Here is a 19,234-nt window from a genome sequence, read left to right on the forward strand (position 1 = left end):
TCCCCCTAAACAGACAAGTATTTGAAGTATTTCACAAAAAGTAACGAAGATCAAGATTTTTGTTTCCATTTCACAGACTGAGAAATGGAATAATAGTGGTCGTGAATGATTTATTAAAATCCAGAGTGAAGTTAATAAGAGTGGGATAAAAAACCTACAGTGCTGCAATGAAGTAGATCTTTTGATCTAAATAGAAAATTGAGAACTTTGTATGTGCTTCGCCACCTATACATCGGCCACAGGTGACACAGGATATGGATACACTGGGTTTCATTCCGGTCTTCTCATAAATTATTGTTTTTATGTTTGTACTTGCTGCCTTAAAGCTCATTCCTTATCCTGCCAGGCTTGGGTCTGGACTGAAATTTCCAAACCGATGGGCCACGGTTCTACTAGCTCTGTCCTGCAGTGTGGCTTGAGGCATCTTCATGGCTGATGCAGCAAGACAGCTCTGTGAAGTCGAGTTTTGCAATTATAGATCCCTGCAGGGAATTTGAGCTGGTGGTGTAGAGGGAAAGTCAGAAATCCTGCATTCGCTCTCTGCAGTCCGAGGACGGGGGGTACTCGGAAGGATTGGAAACCAGCAGCTGACTGATGGTGGGGTGTAAACACAGGAGCGAACTGGTGTAGTGCCTGGTCCCTCCGGACGGCCAGCCTGGAAGCACAAGTCCTTCACTAGTGTCCAGTGGTCGCAGGCAGTGACCCGTCCCCTTGCCTGTCCCCGAGTCCCGCCCGAGTGCCCCGGCGGGCAGCGGGCACAGCCGCGGGCAGGAGCTGCCGCCGCACCCCCGCAGCTGTCGCCGACCGGGCCCGCGCCCCCCAACCCCGCCGCCAGTGACCCGGGCCCGGCGGGAGCGGGATCGGCATTCGAGGCTGGAGGGGCCTTGCCCGTCGGCCCCGCTTCCCAGGGCTCCGCCTCGCCGGGGCCGGGGTGACACGGGCGAAGCCGTGCCGGGCCGTGCCTGGCAGCGCCGGGCGGGGCGGGCCGGGGCGGGGCCGGGGCGGGGCGGCCGTGGCGCGGCTGTGGCTCGGCACGGCCCGGCACGGGGGGTGCGGCACGACCCGGCCCAGCACAGCACGGTGCTGCCTCCCGCCGGGCCGCGCCAGGCGCAGGGAGAGAGGGAGGGAGAGAGGCAGGGAAGAAAGGAAGGAGGCAGGGACGGAGGGACCCCACGGCGCCGCTCGGAGCCCGGCCCGACCCCGGGAGCGCGACAAGTGCCTGGCACGGGATAAAGTTATCCCGGAATAAGGCTGCACGCATGTGCGTCACCCCGGATGTGAACATGCCGGCCCGGCTCCCCGCTAGCTCGCTCCGCCTGGCTCCAGCGGATGGGCTGAGCCGAGCCGTGCCGAGTCGAGCCGTGCCAAGCCGTGCCCGCGTCCCTGCAGCCCGATAGGGGCTGGGGGAGGCCGGGTCCCCCGGCGCCCTCGAGGGCCGAGGTGCGAGAGCCCCTCCCGGCGGGGCAGGGGCAGGTGCGCAGCCCGGGGCGAGCGGCGGGCGGGCCCCCGGGAGCGATGGATTTTCGGGGGAAGAAGTACGAGCGCGGCAGTAACTGGTCGGACCCCGAGGTGGTGGAGCTGCTGCAGCTCTGGGCCGACGAGTCGGTGCAGATAGAGTTGGAGAGCTGCTTGCGCAACCAGCACGTCTTCAACCGCATCGCCGAGGTGCTGCGGGAGAAGGGCATCCACCGGACGGGCGACCAGTGCCGGGAGAAGATCAAGAAGATGAAGCTGGAGTACCGGCGGATCAAGGACAATAGCAAGGCCCCGCGGGGCGGGCGGACGTGGAAGTTCTACGAGGTGATGGACCGGGTGCTGACCAGCCGGCCGGCCCTGGCCTATGGGTCCCTGAGCGGCAGCATGATGGCTCAGCAGGTGTTGCAGGGCAGCATGGTGGAGAGCTACCACCACCAGTTCGCCTCCTCGGCCCTGCCTTTTGGGCACTCCCAGCACCCTGAACTGATGGAAATCAAATGTGAGGAGGTGAACTCTGATGACCACAGCTTGACCCCAGAGCCCCCACAAGCCATGTCTTACCAGCAGGGCTCCCCTGAAGAACAGGAGATGGAGAGAGCCTTCTTGGAGAGGGCCCAAAACGACTCTCCCATCTCCAGGGTGGAGATTCCCATTGAAACCAATGTTTCACCTTCAGGTAGGGATAGCCTTTTACATTCCAGCATAAGGTTTCTGCCCATTTTCCCAGAAAGAGATATTTTTTTCCTGGTGCAGAGGTAGACACCTGGTTGGCACACTGACATTTGGATCCTTGTTTTCCTACGTCCCAAAAAGCTTTAAAGTAGAAGGCTGGTATCTGCATTCATAGTCTTCTGGCCATTCCTAAAATGTATCTTGCTGCAGGTAAATAAAATCTAGAATTACTGAACTAGGCTAAATACTGTGTATGAAATCCAAAGGGCTGGAATGTCAGCCATAAGCTGGGCTAGGTGTTTGTGCTGGATTTTTGCATATAGTGCTGGCAGTGCTTACCTTACTGAAAAAAAAAACCCAATTGCATGCTTTTTGGTATAATTTGGACATAACCAGGGCTGTCTGCAGTCCTCATGCTGAATTGTATCAGGAGACCCTCTTCTGCCATGGTTGCATTATAAACCTGCAGGTGAAACTTTCCTTGCGTTCTTTTAAAATGTATTCCAGATCTAATATTTTAGGATATTCAACAATGAAGAATACTTGGGAATAATTATTGTCTGGCTTTCTAAGCTATTTAGTGGGACTTGTAAAGAAGTCACGGGCAGAAACAGCATATTTGCTTATAGAAGATTAGACTTGTGCACTGACAGTAGAGTTGGCCATTGCTTAGCTGTCAGGAAGGGTACAGTCTGGAAATCCTGGGGATTTCAAACCGGTCTAGAACAGGCTGATGGAAGAGCACGACATGTTGGAGAAGAAGAGAGATGATAACCAGTGTGAGATTAATGTCTGAGATCAGGAAGAAATGCCATGTCCTCTTTGCTGTGGTGATTGCATAGTTAGTCCAGTGGAGGGAACTGGTGATCATTCAGGTTAATACAGAGGTCGAGTATGGGGCTGGGGCTAGCACCATAGTGGTGTGCCCAATGTGTGCTATTAAAAAACAAACTTCAAAAAAATTCGCAAACCTCAAGATGTACCTGACAGGTTTTACTTTGTTTTTTTTTCTGTAAACCCTGTAGTAGACCAAAAGGCATTCCAAGGACGGGCAGGGGAAGGCAGCAAAGCATGTCTATGCCACTTTGTTTGCTGCGCATTTACTTTTTCTTCCTTGCTTTTATGTATTCACAGGTTTCAGTGAGCCCAACATGGCAAACTCATCACGGATCCAAAATGTTGTTCCCCGGCCTGGCTTCTCTGCCTTGCATCGACTGAGAAAAAAGCGGAAAGGCCAGCGTGTGAGAGACCCACTTGATGATCTCTTGTTGAAGACTCTGACATCTCAGCGGGCCATGGAAGAGCGTTTTTTGCAGATGGAGGAACGCCGATTTCAGCGAGATTTGGATGTAGAGGAGCGTCGAATGCAACTGGAGCAGCGACGGTTTGAACTGGAGCGGGAGCATGAGTTTCGCATGTTCAATGTCTTTGCTCAAATGCTCAGCATCCTAAAGCAGAGCCATAGCAGCTCCTCCTCCTCTGTTGCCATGCCTCGGAGCTTGGACTTCAGCCAGGCATTGTCCGAAATGGAGGGAATGGGAGGAGGAGGGGGCAACCTGCAAGAGATGAGGTTTCGTCCACTTACCAAGAGGAGGGTTGACACGCATGGCTTCTGTAACCCCAACGGCTTCCAGAGAAGCCCCTATCTCTCTGCTCGTGGCAACTTTGCCAACATGTTTCAGGGCTCCACTGAGGAAGGGTACAAAGCTTATCATGCTGACAAGTATGATGAAGACAAGAACCCCAATGTGAGTAAAAAGCTCAAAGTGTTTTCCTGGCTTTCTTGCTAGGGAAAAAACCACTTTCTTAGAGGTTTGCTGACAGATATGCCAGAAGTGTGGGGGGTTTTTTGATCTCACTAATACAAGGTGGACCAAACTGTTTGTTTGAGGAAAAGAAATTAGAAGTAGTTTTGCAGATCATCTAGATATCAAAGATGAATGCTGTGTTCAGCTCAGGTTTGCACACTCTGATTTCCCTATTGGGGTAATAATACCGGTAGTAGACTTGAAAGATGTAAGAAATCTATAGGAACAGAGCTCATGTTCCTCCTTGCACTGCATCACCTCTATTACCCAATGAAGACCATCTCTGATTATCTAATTACATCTGATTATTGCAGGTGATGGGTGCAGGAGATACAACTGCTAGGTAGTAGACTTTTTTTTAAATTACTTTTAATAACACTCGGCACTTTTTCTGCCTGCTTATGCTTAGCTGTTCAGTTTTAAGTAGCTCATCATAGCCCTCTTGTGGCACAAAGGCTGTGTGTTAATACTTCATGGCAAATTATTACCGAGTAACAAGTATAGTAAATATAAATAACGATTTATATGTGGATTACTTTAAAATAGATCTTTCATTCAGATACTGAACTGCTTGAAACTTTAAAAATATTTTATTATTAGTCCTGACTTAGTCGCCCTGTGTTGGGAGGTGAAAACTAGTTTTTAAGCTAGAAAAACACGGGCAAGTTTTTATTACAAGGTGTGTTATGAGGCACAAGCTGCCACTTCTACCAACTGCTGTCTATGTAGGAAGTAGCTTTTTAAACAAATACTTGAAGTTGGACTTGTACTTTAATAACATTAGAAGCATACAGTTACATAGATTTTCTTTCACATTTTTAAAATTTATTCACCCAACCTCTTTCAATAATGAAAATGTGCTAGTAGATTTGAACTCTTCAAGATCTAATGCCATGCTATATATGGCCAAATCGTACATGGACCTGTAGGGTCATCTCTCCAGAGGGGAAAATTCAGTGTTATAACCACTTTTCATGACTACTTGTTTATGTGGTTTCTAAGCAAATCAGTGATGTGGAATGGTAAGGTCTGATACACAAATGCTTTTAAGTAAAGAAACGTGTCCAAAACATTGTTTAAAACAGCTGCAGAAGGCTAAACCTCATTTTTTTTCAAAGTTGTTTTAGGGTTTCTTTTTTTAGTTACATATACCAGTAAGTGAATTCAAGATTAAGTTAAACATATTTTGTAAATAAGTATAAACCATTAGTACATATTCATTTACAGACTGTTTATTAGCTCAGAAGCTGAGTGCTTGGGATATATATGGAAACACACACACATAGACGCGTGTCTCGAGTTATATATGGTGAAGTTTATGTCAACTGTATTTTGATTTTTTCTTGGTAAGCTTTTTGGAAGAAATTTAGTGAAGTGATAGCTAAGGTGATGTACACAGGTTTTATGTGTCTATAAACAATACACTGTTTGTCTTTCTAGGGTATAATAAACTTTGGCACCAGTGAGAATAAACTCTGCTTTGACCTGATGTCTAAGCGGGTAAGTTCTGTTCCAAAAAGAAACACTGAATTTGCTCTATATTTTGCTCCTCAATGCTTGCACTTTCCTAGAGTTACTGCTGTTGCTCAGGCTTCTCTGGTAGAGTTTTTCATTGTGAATTTCTTATTTGTTGGAAGTCACTTTTGAATCCATTCCGTTATTTTTCCAGGAGGATAGGAACATGGGTGTTTTTCTCTTCCTCTTTATGATGGGTTTGCCTTTGGGGATGTACTTGGTTCAGAAAATGAAATGAAAGTAGGATTCATTTTATTTTCCTCTGCTGACAGTTGATGATTTAATACAGATGCTTTGAAATTAGTTTTGAACTCTATTTAATTTCAAGGATCTTCACATCTGTCCATTATGAGGTCACACAATTTGGATAAACGGTTCTGAGCTCACCTGAAATGTGCAAGGGTGGCAGCAGTGAAATCCCTCAAAATCAGACTGGGTCAGCTGCTACCTGCTCACTTTGTTCAGTTCCACCAGGCCGAGGAATGAAACACACAGCACAACTGAAAAAGTAGAAAAAGCCAAAATGAAGGAATTGTAGAGGAATGTTTCTGGATTTCCATTAAAATCACTGCCCAGGTGGCAGCCTTCAAGGTGGGCAGGTGGTACTTTCTCTTGCCTGTAGTTGTCTGTGGGGTGGGAAGTTGACTCAGGGTTGGACACTCAGTCTTTACATTTTGAAGTTCATGGTTGCTCCCATTCCACCAGTTCCCACCTTCAAAATGTTCCTTGTTTTATTTCTGCCTGCCACTCCACTGACTCGGGGGGAAATGCTACCCCACCACTCCGCCTTCCAGCTAAAAGAACAGGTAAGGCAGAGCTGCTGCCTGCACGAAAATGGTACCTTCTAGGCTGCATAGGTGGTACCTTCCTTCACTGTCCTTTCCCCTTTAAACTAACACCAAGCCTGCAGTAACTAGTGCAGAGCCAGACAGTAGTCAGCTACATCCTAATTAGCCTTTCTTGAAAATGAGTTGAGACTTCAACAATAGTGTTCAAGCTTGTGGCAACAAGTTGAACAAAGATACTGTTGCCAGCTTCTCAGTCATAGCAGCCTGGAGTTACAGTATGGATTCACTGAATGCAGCACCAGCTGGGATTGTAGGCAAATAATTTTTTGCTGGGTGGGACAATAAATACTTAACTTTGCCACTGAATAATGTATCTGATTTCCGTCTTCAACTTCTGACTCTTAAATTAGAGAATATTTTGTGGTGTGTGAGATCTCAGATGGTCTTCCTTTCAGTTAGCCCATCTGGTTTCCTTAGCCCTTAACACATTTTTTTTAAGAGTTCTCCTCTTATTATTGCATAGTAATTTTTCACCAAGTCTGCTGATATGTTTTATATAGCATTCTCTAGATTAAGTTTAAGAGAGAGATCTGAGGCACAGTTCTGTGCTGTGTCGGCTCCAAGAACATCTACAGCTCAGTAAAGGAACTTTAATCCTACAATATCAGGGTATAATTCTGCATGGGATAAGGACAGTGCCTTTAAACTCCAGAGCTTTGCACCAGATATTAGAACACCTGTACAAAATGTTGTGGTTTTGTTATCATGTGTGAAATTTTCACACTGCATGTTGAATTTTCCTCCACCCTTGCACTATCACCTACTTAAGTCCCCTCCACCTTTACTTTTTTTTAATATTAACTCATAGATTTGGTTGCCGTTAAATATTTGGAAGGTACATTGTACAGGATACTTGTTTATTCCCTTTTTGTTTATCTAAAATGTCCTATTCTCTTTATCTGTATCAATGCTGTGCTTTCCTTTGCAACTTCACAGAACTGGATTATGTGAAACCTTGATATTTATAAACTTGAAAATATTTAGGTAAAAGCAGTGTACGTACTTGATCTAAATATAAACATTAAAAAGGACTCCACAGTTCAAGTGAACCTGTCTTTGAGAGCAAAATGAACTCCTCATAAGGAAAAAACTGCCTGCCCAGGGGAAGAATTATCAAGAAGATAATTTCATTTTTCTTCTGTCTTTTGAAAGCTCACGATATACTTCAACACTTACCAAAACTGATCAGAATTATAGAACTGAAGGAGCTGCAGTAACTTGGAACTGAGACATTAATGAAAGCTATTCATTAAAAAGAAATTAATGAAGAATTAACATATTGAAAGTTTATCAAAGAAAATATGTATTTGACTGTGATTCAAATTCCTTTCTAGCTACTTCTGACAGTCTAGACCTGAGCTTTTACAACTGGGACTTGTCTTTCGAGTTGAAAGCTGTTGTCCTCAGAGCTTGGGCAAAACACTCTTGGGGTTTCTTCATTTGCTGAGAAAGTCTTCTGCAGGCATCTCTGTTATGGGCATCACGTGTGTTGCCTGTTCTGTATCCCTTTTTGTAGATCTCTGTGCAGTGAAGTTTTGGCTGCAACAACTTAGCAGAAGCCCATACTTCATATAACCTAAAGTTATCACTGATCAGTTTACTGGTCCTTTCTTCTCCTACGTCCATTAATTTTGATGGTCACTGGCTTTCCCAATCCAGTTTTACAACTGTTGAAGTTGCACGGGTGTGTGTCTATGCGGGTGTGTGTCTATGCAGGTGTGTGCCTGTACATGGATCCCATCTATCTGCATGTTTCCCTTAGCAGTGAATGTGCTTTTAATGGTTCTTCTCATTGCTTCCAGCTGACACAGAGTGATATGGATCTGATGGAACCTTCATTGCTTCAGTATCCTGACTGGAAGGGACATCTGTTGTAAGTCTTTTCTGTAATGCTTCTCTTTTTGACTACTTGTTTAATAAGCAGAGTGGATGAAGACAAAGCGCTTATGCTACATTCGGTAGTTAAAACTTTTCTAGGTCATTTAATCATCTTTTTCTTTGCAAAACTGTAAATTAGCTGTCCTACCAGCTAATCCAATCAAAAGCTCTTTTATGGAGAGAAAGTGCAAGTTTTCTAAATAAAACACAGTTTAAAAGCACTGCATACATTAACAAATTGGGTAACTCCAGGCAGTTCTTTGAAACATAGTGAATACTTGGGGATGGTAATCCTTCTCTTCTGTGCATGATTAAAGCTCACTAGAAATGCCAGCACCATTATCGACATTATCACCATTATCCGTGACCTCTGCTGCGTGTAAAAATCCTGTCTGTTGCATGGGTCTATCCTGGTTTTTAGCATTTCCATCACACTTTACTGTGCCCTGACTTTATTTTCCTAAGATGTGAACCTAGCTTGGAAGCCCAGCCTCTTGGAGAACAAGCTGAATCGATATTTGCTTTTGTGTATTTTTCAGTTTACGTGAGGAAGTGGCTCGATTTTTGACCTATTACTGCAAGGCCCCTGCACCTCTTAAAGCAGAGAATGTAAGTAACCCGGTGTTCATTGGTGTATATTCTAATGTACTGCCATTTGTTGGTAATCAGTTTCAACTTCTGGTTTTTTAAACAAATGATTTGGTAAGAATGCAGCCTTTTATCATGTAAATGGGAGTGATTCTTCATTTCAGTAGCTTTTGACGCACACTTCCATTTCAGTAGCTTTTGATGCACACTTCAGCCAAAACATTTCAGGTCTACTGTATATTTGCCTCATACTTTTCTTTTGTGTGCCAATGCCTCCTGCCAGCGCTCTCGGTGGGGCTTTATGTTTTCATCTCCTTATTTAGCTCAGGGTCCTACTATGCCTGTATTCCTCACTCAAAGAGTGCCCGTTGTTTCAGTTGAGTTTAATTTCATCCCATTCTGCTCTTATACCTCAAGACAAAGATTTGTAGTTGAACCAAGAGTTAGTTTAGCCTGTAAAATAGACCTTTTCAAACTTCATGGCAGTGTTGTAAGGAAGGGATCAAGACCTGAGTCTCTGCAGAACTTACTGAGACTTGGGAGAGATACAGGTGCCTGTAGGGATCAGGGAGTCCCTACAGTGTTCAGGGCAACAGGAACTGGTGCAGCCACTGCTTTTCTGACTGCAGTAATTCAGCAGAATCCCATTCTTCTCGTGAACTGAAGTTACTACTGGTCAGTTTGCCAATCACTGCCTCTCCAAGGCACCTGATTCTCCCTGCTACTTGGAATGAAACTCACGGTGCCTGTGAGCTTTTGTCTTCCAGAAGCAGGAGTCAAACCTGCTCCTTTACGAGACCTATTTCCACTTTTGCACAAATTCGTTAGGAGGTCAGAGCTGTTATTACCACAAGGAGACGATATCACATATTAGCTGTTGAGAAGTAGTTTGCCTTCATAGCAGTTCAGAACTGCTCCCCAGTTTTTCCCTATTCTTTTTCTAAATTGCTTGTTAGAATCAATAATGGCACCAGAACAAAGTGTCTGTGAAGCAAAAAACAGGATTAAAGTTATTTCTGGCAGAAGTGGGATTTCAGCAGAAAAATTCTACTAGACAACTAGGGAGAAAATTTATTTCAGTGATATTGTCAGGAATTATTATAGTGTTGTCTTTCTATGTACGGATTTATCACTATGTTCTCTCTTTCTTTTGTAGGTGATTGTTTTAAATGGTTGTGGCTCTTTATTTTCTGCATTAGCTACAGTCCTTTGTGATCCAGGGGGTAAGTGGATGGTTGGAACATGTTTTTGGTTTGGTTTGGGGTTTTGCTGGGAAATAAAATACTGTGTTACTTCATTTAAATATTGTTTGACAGAAGTGAAGTAGTGCTATTGCCATTTGCCTTCTTCAAAGTTGTTGTTTCCTGCAAGACTGTGCTGTGAAAATCTTCATCTCCATGGTCTGCTGATGTCATGCACTTACACTTGGTGTCTGCCCGGTCTGCCTTCACTATGTTTTAGTTTGCTAGACTAAATATGGGCTATACTCATGTTTACCTGGGTTCTTGCAGAAGAATAAAGAATTAATGTAAAAATAAAGTGAAGGCAAAGGCAGTAACACTGCAGTGGTTCCAGAGGGCTCAGCTGTAAAAAAGCTTTCATGTTTAGCTGAAGCACAGTAGAAGAGAGAAGAATTGTGACCTGTTGATAAGCAATTTTGTTTTTTCGGTTGCAGAAGCTGTTCTGATTGCTACTCCCTTTTACGGTGGTATTACCCAGAGTATCTTCCTCTATGGTAATGTCAAGCTGGTGTATGTCTGTTTAGACAGTAAGGTAAGATCTGAGGAATACCAGCGTCTGTAGTGAAATTGATACTGGGAAGTGGTGAGCTTTGGGAACCTCTGGAAGCCATTCTCAGAACAAGGATACACTGCAGCCAGCGGACATTTTCCCAGTTTATTACTGGGAAACTGGGCACATAATTTGCAAGAAAGTAATTTGAGACTACAAATCTGGATTCTAGTTCTGTCCTTTTCTTGTATCTTACTCCCAATAACAGCCCTTGAAAGGAAAAAAATGACCATTTTGAACCTTGGAGAGAGAAGTGTGTCTGTCCTACTAAAGATGGTCCCAGGGTGGAAGAGCAGATGGAGATCTTGCATTGTTTTAGTTATTCAAAGATAGCCAGAGAATTCTGTTTGTGGCCAGCCTATGATGGCCATTTCTTTGGTTCTATTTATGTATTTATTATCTCTGTAGTATAAAAGGATAAGAAGATGGTTGCTAGGTCATTATTGTTGGGGTTTTTTTCTTTCAGGAAACATTTCTCAGGGAATTGGCTGAGGGCAGTCTCTATTGAAATAACTTGGCCTTTTTTATCTCTTTTATGTCTTTCAGATTACTGGAACAAACACTCGGCCTTTTCAGCTTACAGTGGAAAAACTGGAAAAAGCTTTGCAGGATGCCCAGGCAGAGGTGAGTTTAGCTGAGCTTCACATTACTACCTCAGTCTACAATATGCTGGAGGCATGATGTCCCAGAAGTGGCCTAAAGATCAAAACACTTTCAAAACCTATCACCTGGCTTTCTGGTTGTCCTTTGAAGACCTCCTGAGATTAGATTGCTTGCAAACTCGGCGGCAGTCTTAGGGGGACTCCCTCAGTGTCATGTCTGTCCAATTTTGGTCACAGCAGAAAGGATAAACTAGGAGTACCAGACTATTCACAAAGCACTGGAACCCATTCATATCACCAAAAAAAAAAGTACTTGGGCATGCACTAAAATTTGGGACTACCCGGGGTTTCTCCTTCGAGGCAATCCAGCTGAGTTACTCCAAAACTGACTGCTCTACACAGCCACAGCAGTGCAAATGAATCCACTAAGAATGCTGAGAGTTTTTGCAGGAGAGAGAGAGGTACAAATCTAGATGACAAAATGCAGATGAATATCACTTTTCTGAAGAGTGAATCTCTAAGTTTTGACATTGTCGTAAGTCCTAAAAATGTTTAGCCACATCTTTGGATCATAACTGGCTCTGACATCTCCAGCCAAGTGTGCTCTAAATGAGTAACTTTGCATCCACATAACTCAGATTCTCATCTTTCTTGCCACATTCATGGGCAATCTTCAGTAATTTATTACTTCCCGCTTACTGATACAGCTCAGAGAAAGTGCTCCCATGCTGAGAACATGTGAGAGCATCTTTCTCGTTAATTGGTTGACCAGATGGCAGTGATTGTGGCAACTCCCTCTTTTAAAAATCATAGATTCATTCTATAATATTTTCCTCACTTCACTTCGTTATATAATTATTTAAAAAAATCTTGATTTGTGGCTAAAAGTTTTCTCATACAAATCTAACCTTTGAGGTGAAAAATCATGGTGGAAGCTTAGAGGGAATCTTCTGTCACACTCACTGCTCAAGTAGAGGGACTGAAAATTTATCCCATGATGGGGACTCTTAATACTGTGTTATTTGTACTCTGCAGGGTATCACTGTAAGGGCCTTAATTCTTCTGAATCCCCAAAATCCCCTTGGGGACATCTACTCCTTGTCAGAGCTACGGGATTACCTGGAGTTTGCAAAAAGGTATGTCAGTTTGGAAGGCTGAGGCATCCTGAGTCAGATAGAGCTTCCAGAACGTGGTGTGCTACTTGCTGTGAATATCTCTCACGTCAGGCAAACTGTCTATTCTTCACACACAGTAGTGGACTTAAGACAGGAGAGGGGAGTGCTGGGAACATGGACCATGCAGTCATCTGGGGTGGTAAAGCAACTTTCATCAAGGAATGCAAGTTTTATTTTTCAGTAATCCTAGCAAACATCGTAGTGCTGTACTTCCCTGGTAGAAAGCTGAGTTCTTTTCTTTTCAGTTTCTCTGTATCTGTAAAGACAAAGGAGTATATGAATATGGGTTCCCAGCTTCATCATGGATCATAATACTCTCTGAGATTCTGAATCTGTCAGATGCTGAGTGGATGATGATACAACTTCTTCTAGATGGATAGTACATACAGGAATTAATTTTCACTAGTGCGTTGAAAATTATTGGATTTTCGTCTTGTTATATGGTTGCAGTGGGTGACAGTTAAGTGGATATACCTCAAATCACTTCGATGTACATATAATAGACCTGAATTAAGAAAAACTGCTTTACTTTGCAAAATTTGGCATCCCCTCTTCCTTATTTAAAGCAAGTATTTGCAGGCCTGAATTTATCCCTGCTTCTAAACGTGAAGCAGCCTTCTTTAGTAATCTCCCTTTTGTCCTTTTGCAGACATGAATTGCATGTGATAGTAGATGAGATCTACATGCTGTCAGTTTTTGATGAATCAGCCACGTTTCACAGTATCCTAAGCATGGACAGGTAAAATCAGCTCCTACTTCCCTGGCCATCTTCCAGTGACAGTTCAACATGATGCCTTGCTGAGAACTTGTGACTGGAAGTTAAGTCATGAGCAAGCAAATTCTGAATCCATCTTATACTGATTTCTTTCTTTTTTTTTTTCTTTTCTTTGTAATTTCTGAATGGCAAATGCATTTTGTCAAGTGCAATCTAGCAAGTAAAAAATGACAGCTTTCTGTTGTGGTACACTTTTCAATGTATGCTTCAATATTTGGTTGTGGCAGTCCCCAAAACTAGAAACAGATGTTTCATTTGTCAAAGGTGCTGAGGCTTTTCTTCCTACCTGAACATTGTAATCTCTTTACCACGTTTCTGTTAATGCCTGGAAAAACTTTCTTTTGCTGTTTATTTCCTTTTTTTTAATAGAGTAGTCACAGATCACAGTCTGGTATTACAGACTTGATAAAAGCTTTTATTAGGTATTTTTTAATGAGATGAAAATCTTTTCAAATCTTTTTAAAATATGGTGGGTGGGGTTGTTGTGGAGGTGGGCTTTTTGTTTGTTTGTTTGCTAAATTTCTAGTCTTTACCAGTGGTGCTATCTTTCTTTTTGCGCACAGTTGCAAGGAAATAAAATATTCTTTGTTAGGTGTTAGCACAGAGTTGCTAGGTTTGATGTAAAAGAAAATGACTTTTGATTCTTGGAATATGCATTGGCACAGGCCTGATTTCTAGCATTATATGTACAAGCTTCATATGTTCAGGAAATCTGTGTATAAAATGTATCACTGATATGCATCTGTATATCTGAAATATTTAAAAATTCTGTCTAAAACTACTTCTAGGGAGTTCCTAGCTTCTAAAGTTATTTGCATTTGAATTTTCCCTACTTGACTAATGTTCCTGGTGCACTATCAGTGTGTAATGCTGCCTCTCTGTTTCTGCAATGCTGCACTGGTGATCCAAAAGCTTCAGCACCTATGACACTAACTGCCCATCTGCATCCTTCTACATACAGATTGCCTGATCCACAGCGGACTCATGTGATGTGGGGAATAACCAAGGTGAGTGCTGGTTGCTTTTGTGCTGTGGCTTTGTGGCTGGTGGGGTTGGTCTGGGGTCCTCAGGTTCTCATGCTGAAAAGAGCAAGGTAGTAGTAATAGGATCCCAGCCTTCCTGTGTAATAAAGTAGTCTCTCTGCATCTTCTCCAGGATTTTGCTGTTTCTGGGATTCGTTTTGGTACTTTATATACAGAGAACCAAGACGTTGCTAACGCAGTGGCTTCTTTGTGTTATTTCCATGGGGTTTGTGGACCTATCCAGCACAAGGTTGCGCAGCTGCTTAAAGACAGAGGTGAGTCAGTAGTAGCTCCATGTAAAATCCTCTGCCATTCTGTGTGTCTTGGTACCTGGAGGATTCCCTCCCCTCGGTTTCTTAAGCAGTCTCCCATTTGTACAGCTTAACTGACAGTCTTCTGTTACCCTGAAACTGCCCATGCAACACAAGGCTGACAGCTCTACATAAAAGGATCATTTCTGCAGAGCTTCTGATCAGCAGACTTAGAGGAGCAGCTTGGAAGAAGTGTGGTAGCTATTTGTACAGAAATAGCCAGTGTTGTGTAGAACCACACCTTGTGGGACGAGGTAAATGGAAGTCGATTTCTATCTCCACCCAGGACAGAATGCTAAGAGTCTACACCAACTAAGAGCTATGAATGTAGGGAAACTTAGGAAGGTCAAGAAGATACTCTTCTGCACAGACATGAAACTGCTAAGTAGTTCTTGCCTGTCTTTTTGCTATTTGAGTAAACAGAAAACAAAAGAAGGAGGTGAGGGTTGAAATGGAAAAAGACACAGAGTGTTTTGGAAACTTGAACAGATCAGAATACTTTCTCAGTTTGCGATTCTTTTCTTTATCTTCTCCTTCTGGTCAGACTGGATCAACCAGGTGTACCTGAGGGCCAACCATGCCCGCCTAAAAGCTGCCCATACGTATGTGACAGATGAGCTGAAGACACTTGGGGTTCCTTTTCTCAACCGCAATGCAGGCTTCTTTGTCTGGATTGATTTCCGAAAGGTTGGTAGTCTTAGAAAATGAGGCTTCTCCTGGGATGAGGGCAGGTACATAGTGCAACTGTGTCTAGGGGAAAGGTTAATACTGTGATAAGCATTTTGTTTTAACAAATCTGTTGTCTAATGAGGAGAGGGAAGGACTGTCAGATGTTTCAGTCTGTTCTTTTCCTTTCGTCTATCTGTGAACTTCCCTCCTTGCAGGAATCTTACTACTCTCAAGCTACTTTCCTCCCCATTTCTTCCTTTATATCACAACTGCTGTACTTCAGAGGTAAAAGGTGTCTCCCTTGGCCTTTGTAGACCTCATGGGAATCACAAATTCATGAGGATCTCAGTGATTTAGCCTATATGTTACTAACATCTGGCCCTTCTGATGACTCTTCTAGTACCTTAAGACAGGCACATTTGAGGAGGAGTTGCTACTCTGGAAGCGTTTTCTGGATAATAAGGTCCTCCTGTCCTGCGGAAAAGCCTTTGAATGCAGCGAACCTGGATGGTTCCGCATCATCTTTGCTGACAAGACCCACCGGCTACAGTTAGGTGAGTAATGTTTTCTTCTCTTTTTTCTCTCACCAGAATTTCTGTAGCACTGTTCCCTTCTCTCCTTAATCCTAAGCCTATTACCATCCTCTTGTCTTCTCTGTTTGTCTTTCCTTTCTCCATCCTCCTGTTCTGGATCTGATGGATCTGGGGGACTTGTGGCTCAAATTAATCCACTAGTGTTTCTCCTCCTTATACCACTGCAGGTATGCAACGGATACGCAAGGTTTTGGAAGAGCGGGAGCAGGAGATACTGGCAGAGGAGAAGGAGCAGCCCTGTCAGTCAGATCAGGATGGCAAAGCAGATAGTACAGATGAAGTCATTTTTGTATCCCGCCACCAGGAGCCCACCTGTGCCAGCAGCTCCAACCTTGGTGACCTCATTGGCCTCCTGCAGCAACAGATGCGTTCTTCTGACTGGCTACAGAAAAATACAGCTGAGCAGTTTGCACAGGAAAAGCCAGAGATCTATGATGTGTTCAACAAACTGGTGGGGAAGCAGTAGGGGTCTGTGTTTCTTCAGGGGCGTTCCTGAGCAGTGACTGACCTTGGGCCCCTTACAGCTCAGCAGTGACTTCCAGCAAATAATATATTTTCTGTATAGCAAGAAAATTACTTTGTAAACTCCCTTCTTTTCCCCCTGTTTGAGATCTCTAATTTGTACTATATAGGTGTATTCCTTGGATTGGGATGAGGGTAGGGAACGGGGAGGTCTTGTTTGTCTGCTGCTCCTTGTCCTGCAGCATCATTGTATTTTGTATTTCATTTCTAATGAATATGCTCTTAACTCTCTTATAAGGTTCTGTGGTGTTATTTTTTGTTCTTCTTACTTTACACTTTCCAAGAAGACAGAGACTTGAGGTTGTTAAAATGTGTAAAGTTTCCCTTTTCCTAAATGATGATCAGATGTGACTATTTTGGGGACAGAAGATGACTGCTGTCACAAAGAGGTGTTTTGGGGAGAGAGAACCTGGTGTCAGCCTGAACTTAGCCCCAGCTAAGGGTAAATAAGCATGTGTATGGATTCATCTGCATGAGTGAGGCTGTTTGAGCCATGTTCATCTAGACTGAGTTATGTAAAGCTTTCTTTTTCAGTTTAAACCAGATCTAACCTCAGATCAGACAGTATCCAACACCCTCGGTTGTTGAAATGCCCATTTTTGGTTTTATATTCATGTAAATAAACAGCATCTGTTGGCCTCTTGGTAGAATGTCCACAAAAGAGCTGCGAACAGAGAGGCAGTTGAAAGCAAATGTTCTTTCTACAGCCTTCATATTCCTGAAAGTCCATCCTGTCTGGTTAACAGTGAGGTATATTGGCAGGACAGTGTAGAGAATGTTAGGTGTTCCTACCTACCTGTCACCTACCACAGGTTTCCAAGATGGCACCTTCCACCATTATCAGGATAATTAAGGCAATTTTTTATCTATGTATGTCAATTGGCAGGGTAATTTTTTGACTAAGCAGTATTCTTCCACCTCCTCTCCTTCCTTTCCCATTTTAAGACACTTTTCTGTATGCTGGTGATAGAGTATTTCAGTTGGAAAGCTTCTTTCACGGATACAAAACTCTTTACTGTCTGGTACTGTAAAACTTTAGGTATCTTAAAGAAATTGAAACTGTTTCTTCTGCATACAAATTAGTCCAGAGTTGAAGGAAATTGCCTGTGAAGATGGAATGGAAGTGCACCTTTCCCCTCCTGTAATTTGTTCTAATAGCAACCAAGTTTCATCTTGGTGGCATTATAGAATCTGTTTATATCATGAGCTAGAGAGGTGAAAGATAAAATTCCGGCTAAATTCTGTGCTGTCAAAACAGTTGAAATTTGCTGATCACAAATGAAGAACCATCTTCTTCTGATCAAGCTCCAATATGAAAAAATTCCTCAGTCCCACAAAGTCTTGCATCTTGCTTAGATTTGTAGCTCATTCAGAAGAAGGGTGTTATTGAGAATTAACAGGAAATTCAGATTAGTATCTGTTTTAATCTTTAAGAAAACCGGCTTTCATTTTATAGTTACTTTGTGAGGTGGGATATCAGTGAATGCTGGCTCACAGTTGTACCCTTATTGCTCTGTTAGTTTTGTTCTTGGGCATCACAGGTTTTGGTAGATGGGCAAGAGTGACAAAAGCATATGTCTGCATTATAAAGCAAATTACCCAGGCATAGGTAGCAAATAATTAATGTGATCACACTTTAATGTATGGACGGTGAAAAGTCTGAGCAGTGGCTGAGGAGATGATGCTGCATGTGGCTGCTGTTAGCAGCTGTAACCGGCTCCTCCCTCAGAAGCCAGCGATGAGGCAAGGTGATTGGTAAGATCAGTATCAGGGATAGTTATCAGCATCATATTTGCTTACTAGTTTGGCATTTGTCCATGTACAATATTTTAAAGGACATTCTTTATTGTAATTTACTTTCCATTTCATCTTAGGTGTCCACAAAGTAAGCTATAGTAGAAGACAAGTCTCCTTAATGGAATGGAAGGTGAGATGAACAGCCAAAATACAAATGGACTTCCTGATTTACCCCTTCATATTTAGTACCCCAAGGAGGATCTAAGCAACAAAAATTTAGGGAGCAAACTGTTTGAAATCAAGAACCAAGTAAGACAGTATAGGCATTAGTTGAAGTGGTATTTCAGGGAATTCTCACAACAAACTCAACCTGTTAATGACTCCTAATTTTCTTTTGTTGTTCTGATCACTCTTATGATTGGAGTATGTGAATATACAATAGTAACAATTAATATAATATTTTTCACTCATATATGTTTACTGCTCAGAAAGCGGATTTATTGTAGTGTCTCTGTGTGGATGCAGCTAGTCAAGCACACCTCTGTAGGAAAGAGGGTGTAATATGCTTTCAAAATCCTCACAGCTAGTATAGTATGGCCCACAGTTGCTTCCATCTGAGCTTGCTGGAACTCAAAATAACAGAACACACTAACACACACTTTGTTGCATGGAGTATTTTCCATGTTTTGTTCAGGTTTTTTCAACTGAGGAGTTCTCCACTAAGGAATTTTAGCTTGGTCACAGAAACCAAAAAATTAACTGGAAATGAGGCAAGAGAGAAATGTGGTGTCATGAGTCTGCTGTTGAAATAAGCAATGGGGTTTTTTTGACTGTACAAACCCCATAAATTTTGCAAATGGCCTTTACTGGTTGACAAGAATTGGTAAACATGTAGAAAGTCCTGTGCATATGTATATAGAAGCTAAATCAACTCTTATTTGCTCTGAGTACCCTGAGAGAAAAAACACAAGCTCTGCCTATACAACCTGTTTGTTCCTTCTGCTGCCTCCATGTTAGATGTTCTCTCTGCTTGCTGTATCTCATAATTCTCATTAATGGCCTTTTTTTTTTCTTCCTGTGTGTCAAATCTTTACAGGAAAAAAACCAGAGAAATGATTAAGGACTCTCCCATCCTGTCCCTGTCCCTGCATTTCTTTTGACCAGTTTGTCAAGCAATAGGCAATAGATCCTAAGCAAAATATCCGTAAGGGAAAATATTCACTAATAACAACCTGAACTAAAGAAGGGTAGC

At 42.9% G+C, this 19,234-nt stretch overlaps 1 protein-coding gene across 2 annotated transcripts; it reads left to right on the plus strand.

The window, feature by feature from the left end:
• The first annotated feature begins 1,076 nt into the window (after positions 1-1,076).
• On the plus strand, positions 1,077-16,479 carry ACCS (1-aminocyclopropane-1-carboxylate synthase homolog (inactive)). Of its 2 annotated transcripts, none has more exons than XM_027704399.1 (15): positions 1,077-2,152; positions 3,283-3,896; positions 5,397-5,456; positions 8,122-8,192; positions 8,737-8,806; positions 9,942-10,008; positions 10,461-10,558; positions 11,123-11,200; positions 12,214-12,314; positions 13,003-13,092; positions 14,090-14,135; positions 14,284-14,425; positions 15,006-15,148; positions 15,531-15,684; positions 15,891-16,479. In XM_027704399.1, the coding sequence occupies exons 1-15, from the start codon at positions 1,516-1,518 to the stop codon at positions 16,187-16,189; spliced, it is 2,670 nt and encodes an 889-aa protein (XP_027560200.1). In that variant the 5' UTR covers positions 1,077-1,515; the 3' UTR covers positions 16,190-16,479. The 2 variants fall into 2 exon arrangements, with proteins under 2 accessions (XP_027560200.1, XP_027560205.1); XM_027704404.1 differs by having other exon boundaries at positions 1,077-1,975.
• Positions 16,480-19,234: the final 2,755 nt, after the last annotated feature.

Source organism: Neopelma chrysocephalum, unplaced genomic scaffold (genome assembly GCF_003984885.1).
Source record: "Neopelma chrysocephalum unplaced genomic scaffold, ASM398488v2 Primary Assembly neopelma1_24, whole genome shotgun sequence".
Classification (NCBI taxonomy): domain Eukaryota; kingdom Metazoa; phylum Chordata; class Aves; order Passeriformes; family Pipridae; genus Neopelma; species Neopelma chrysocephalum.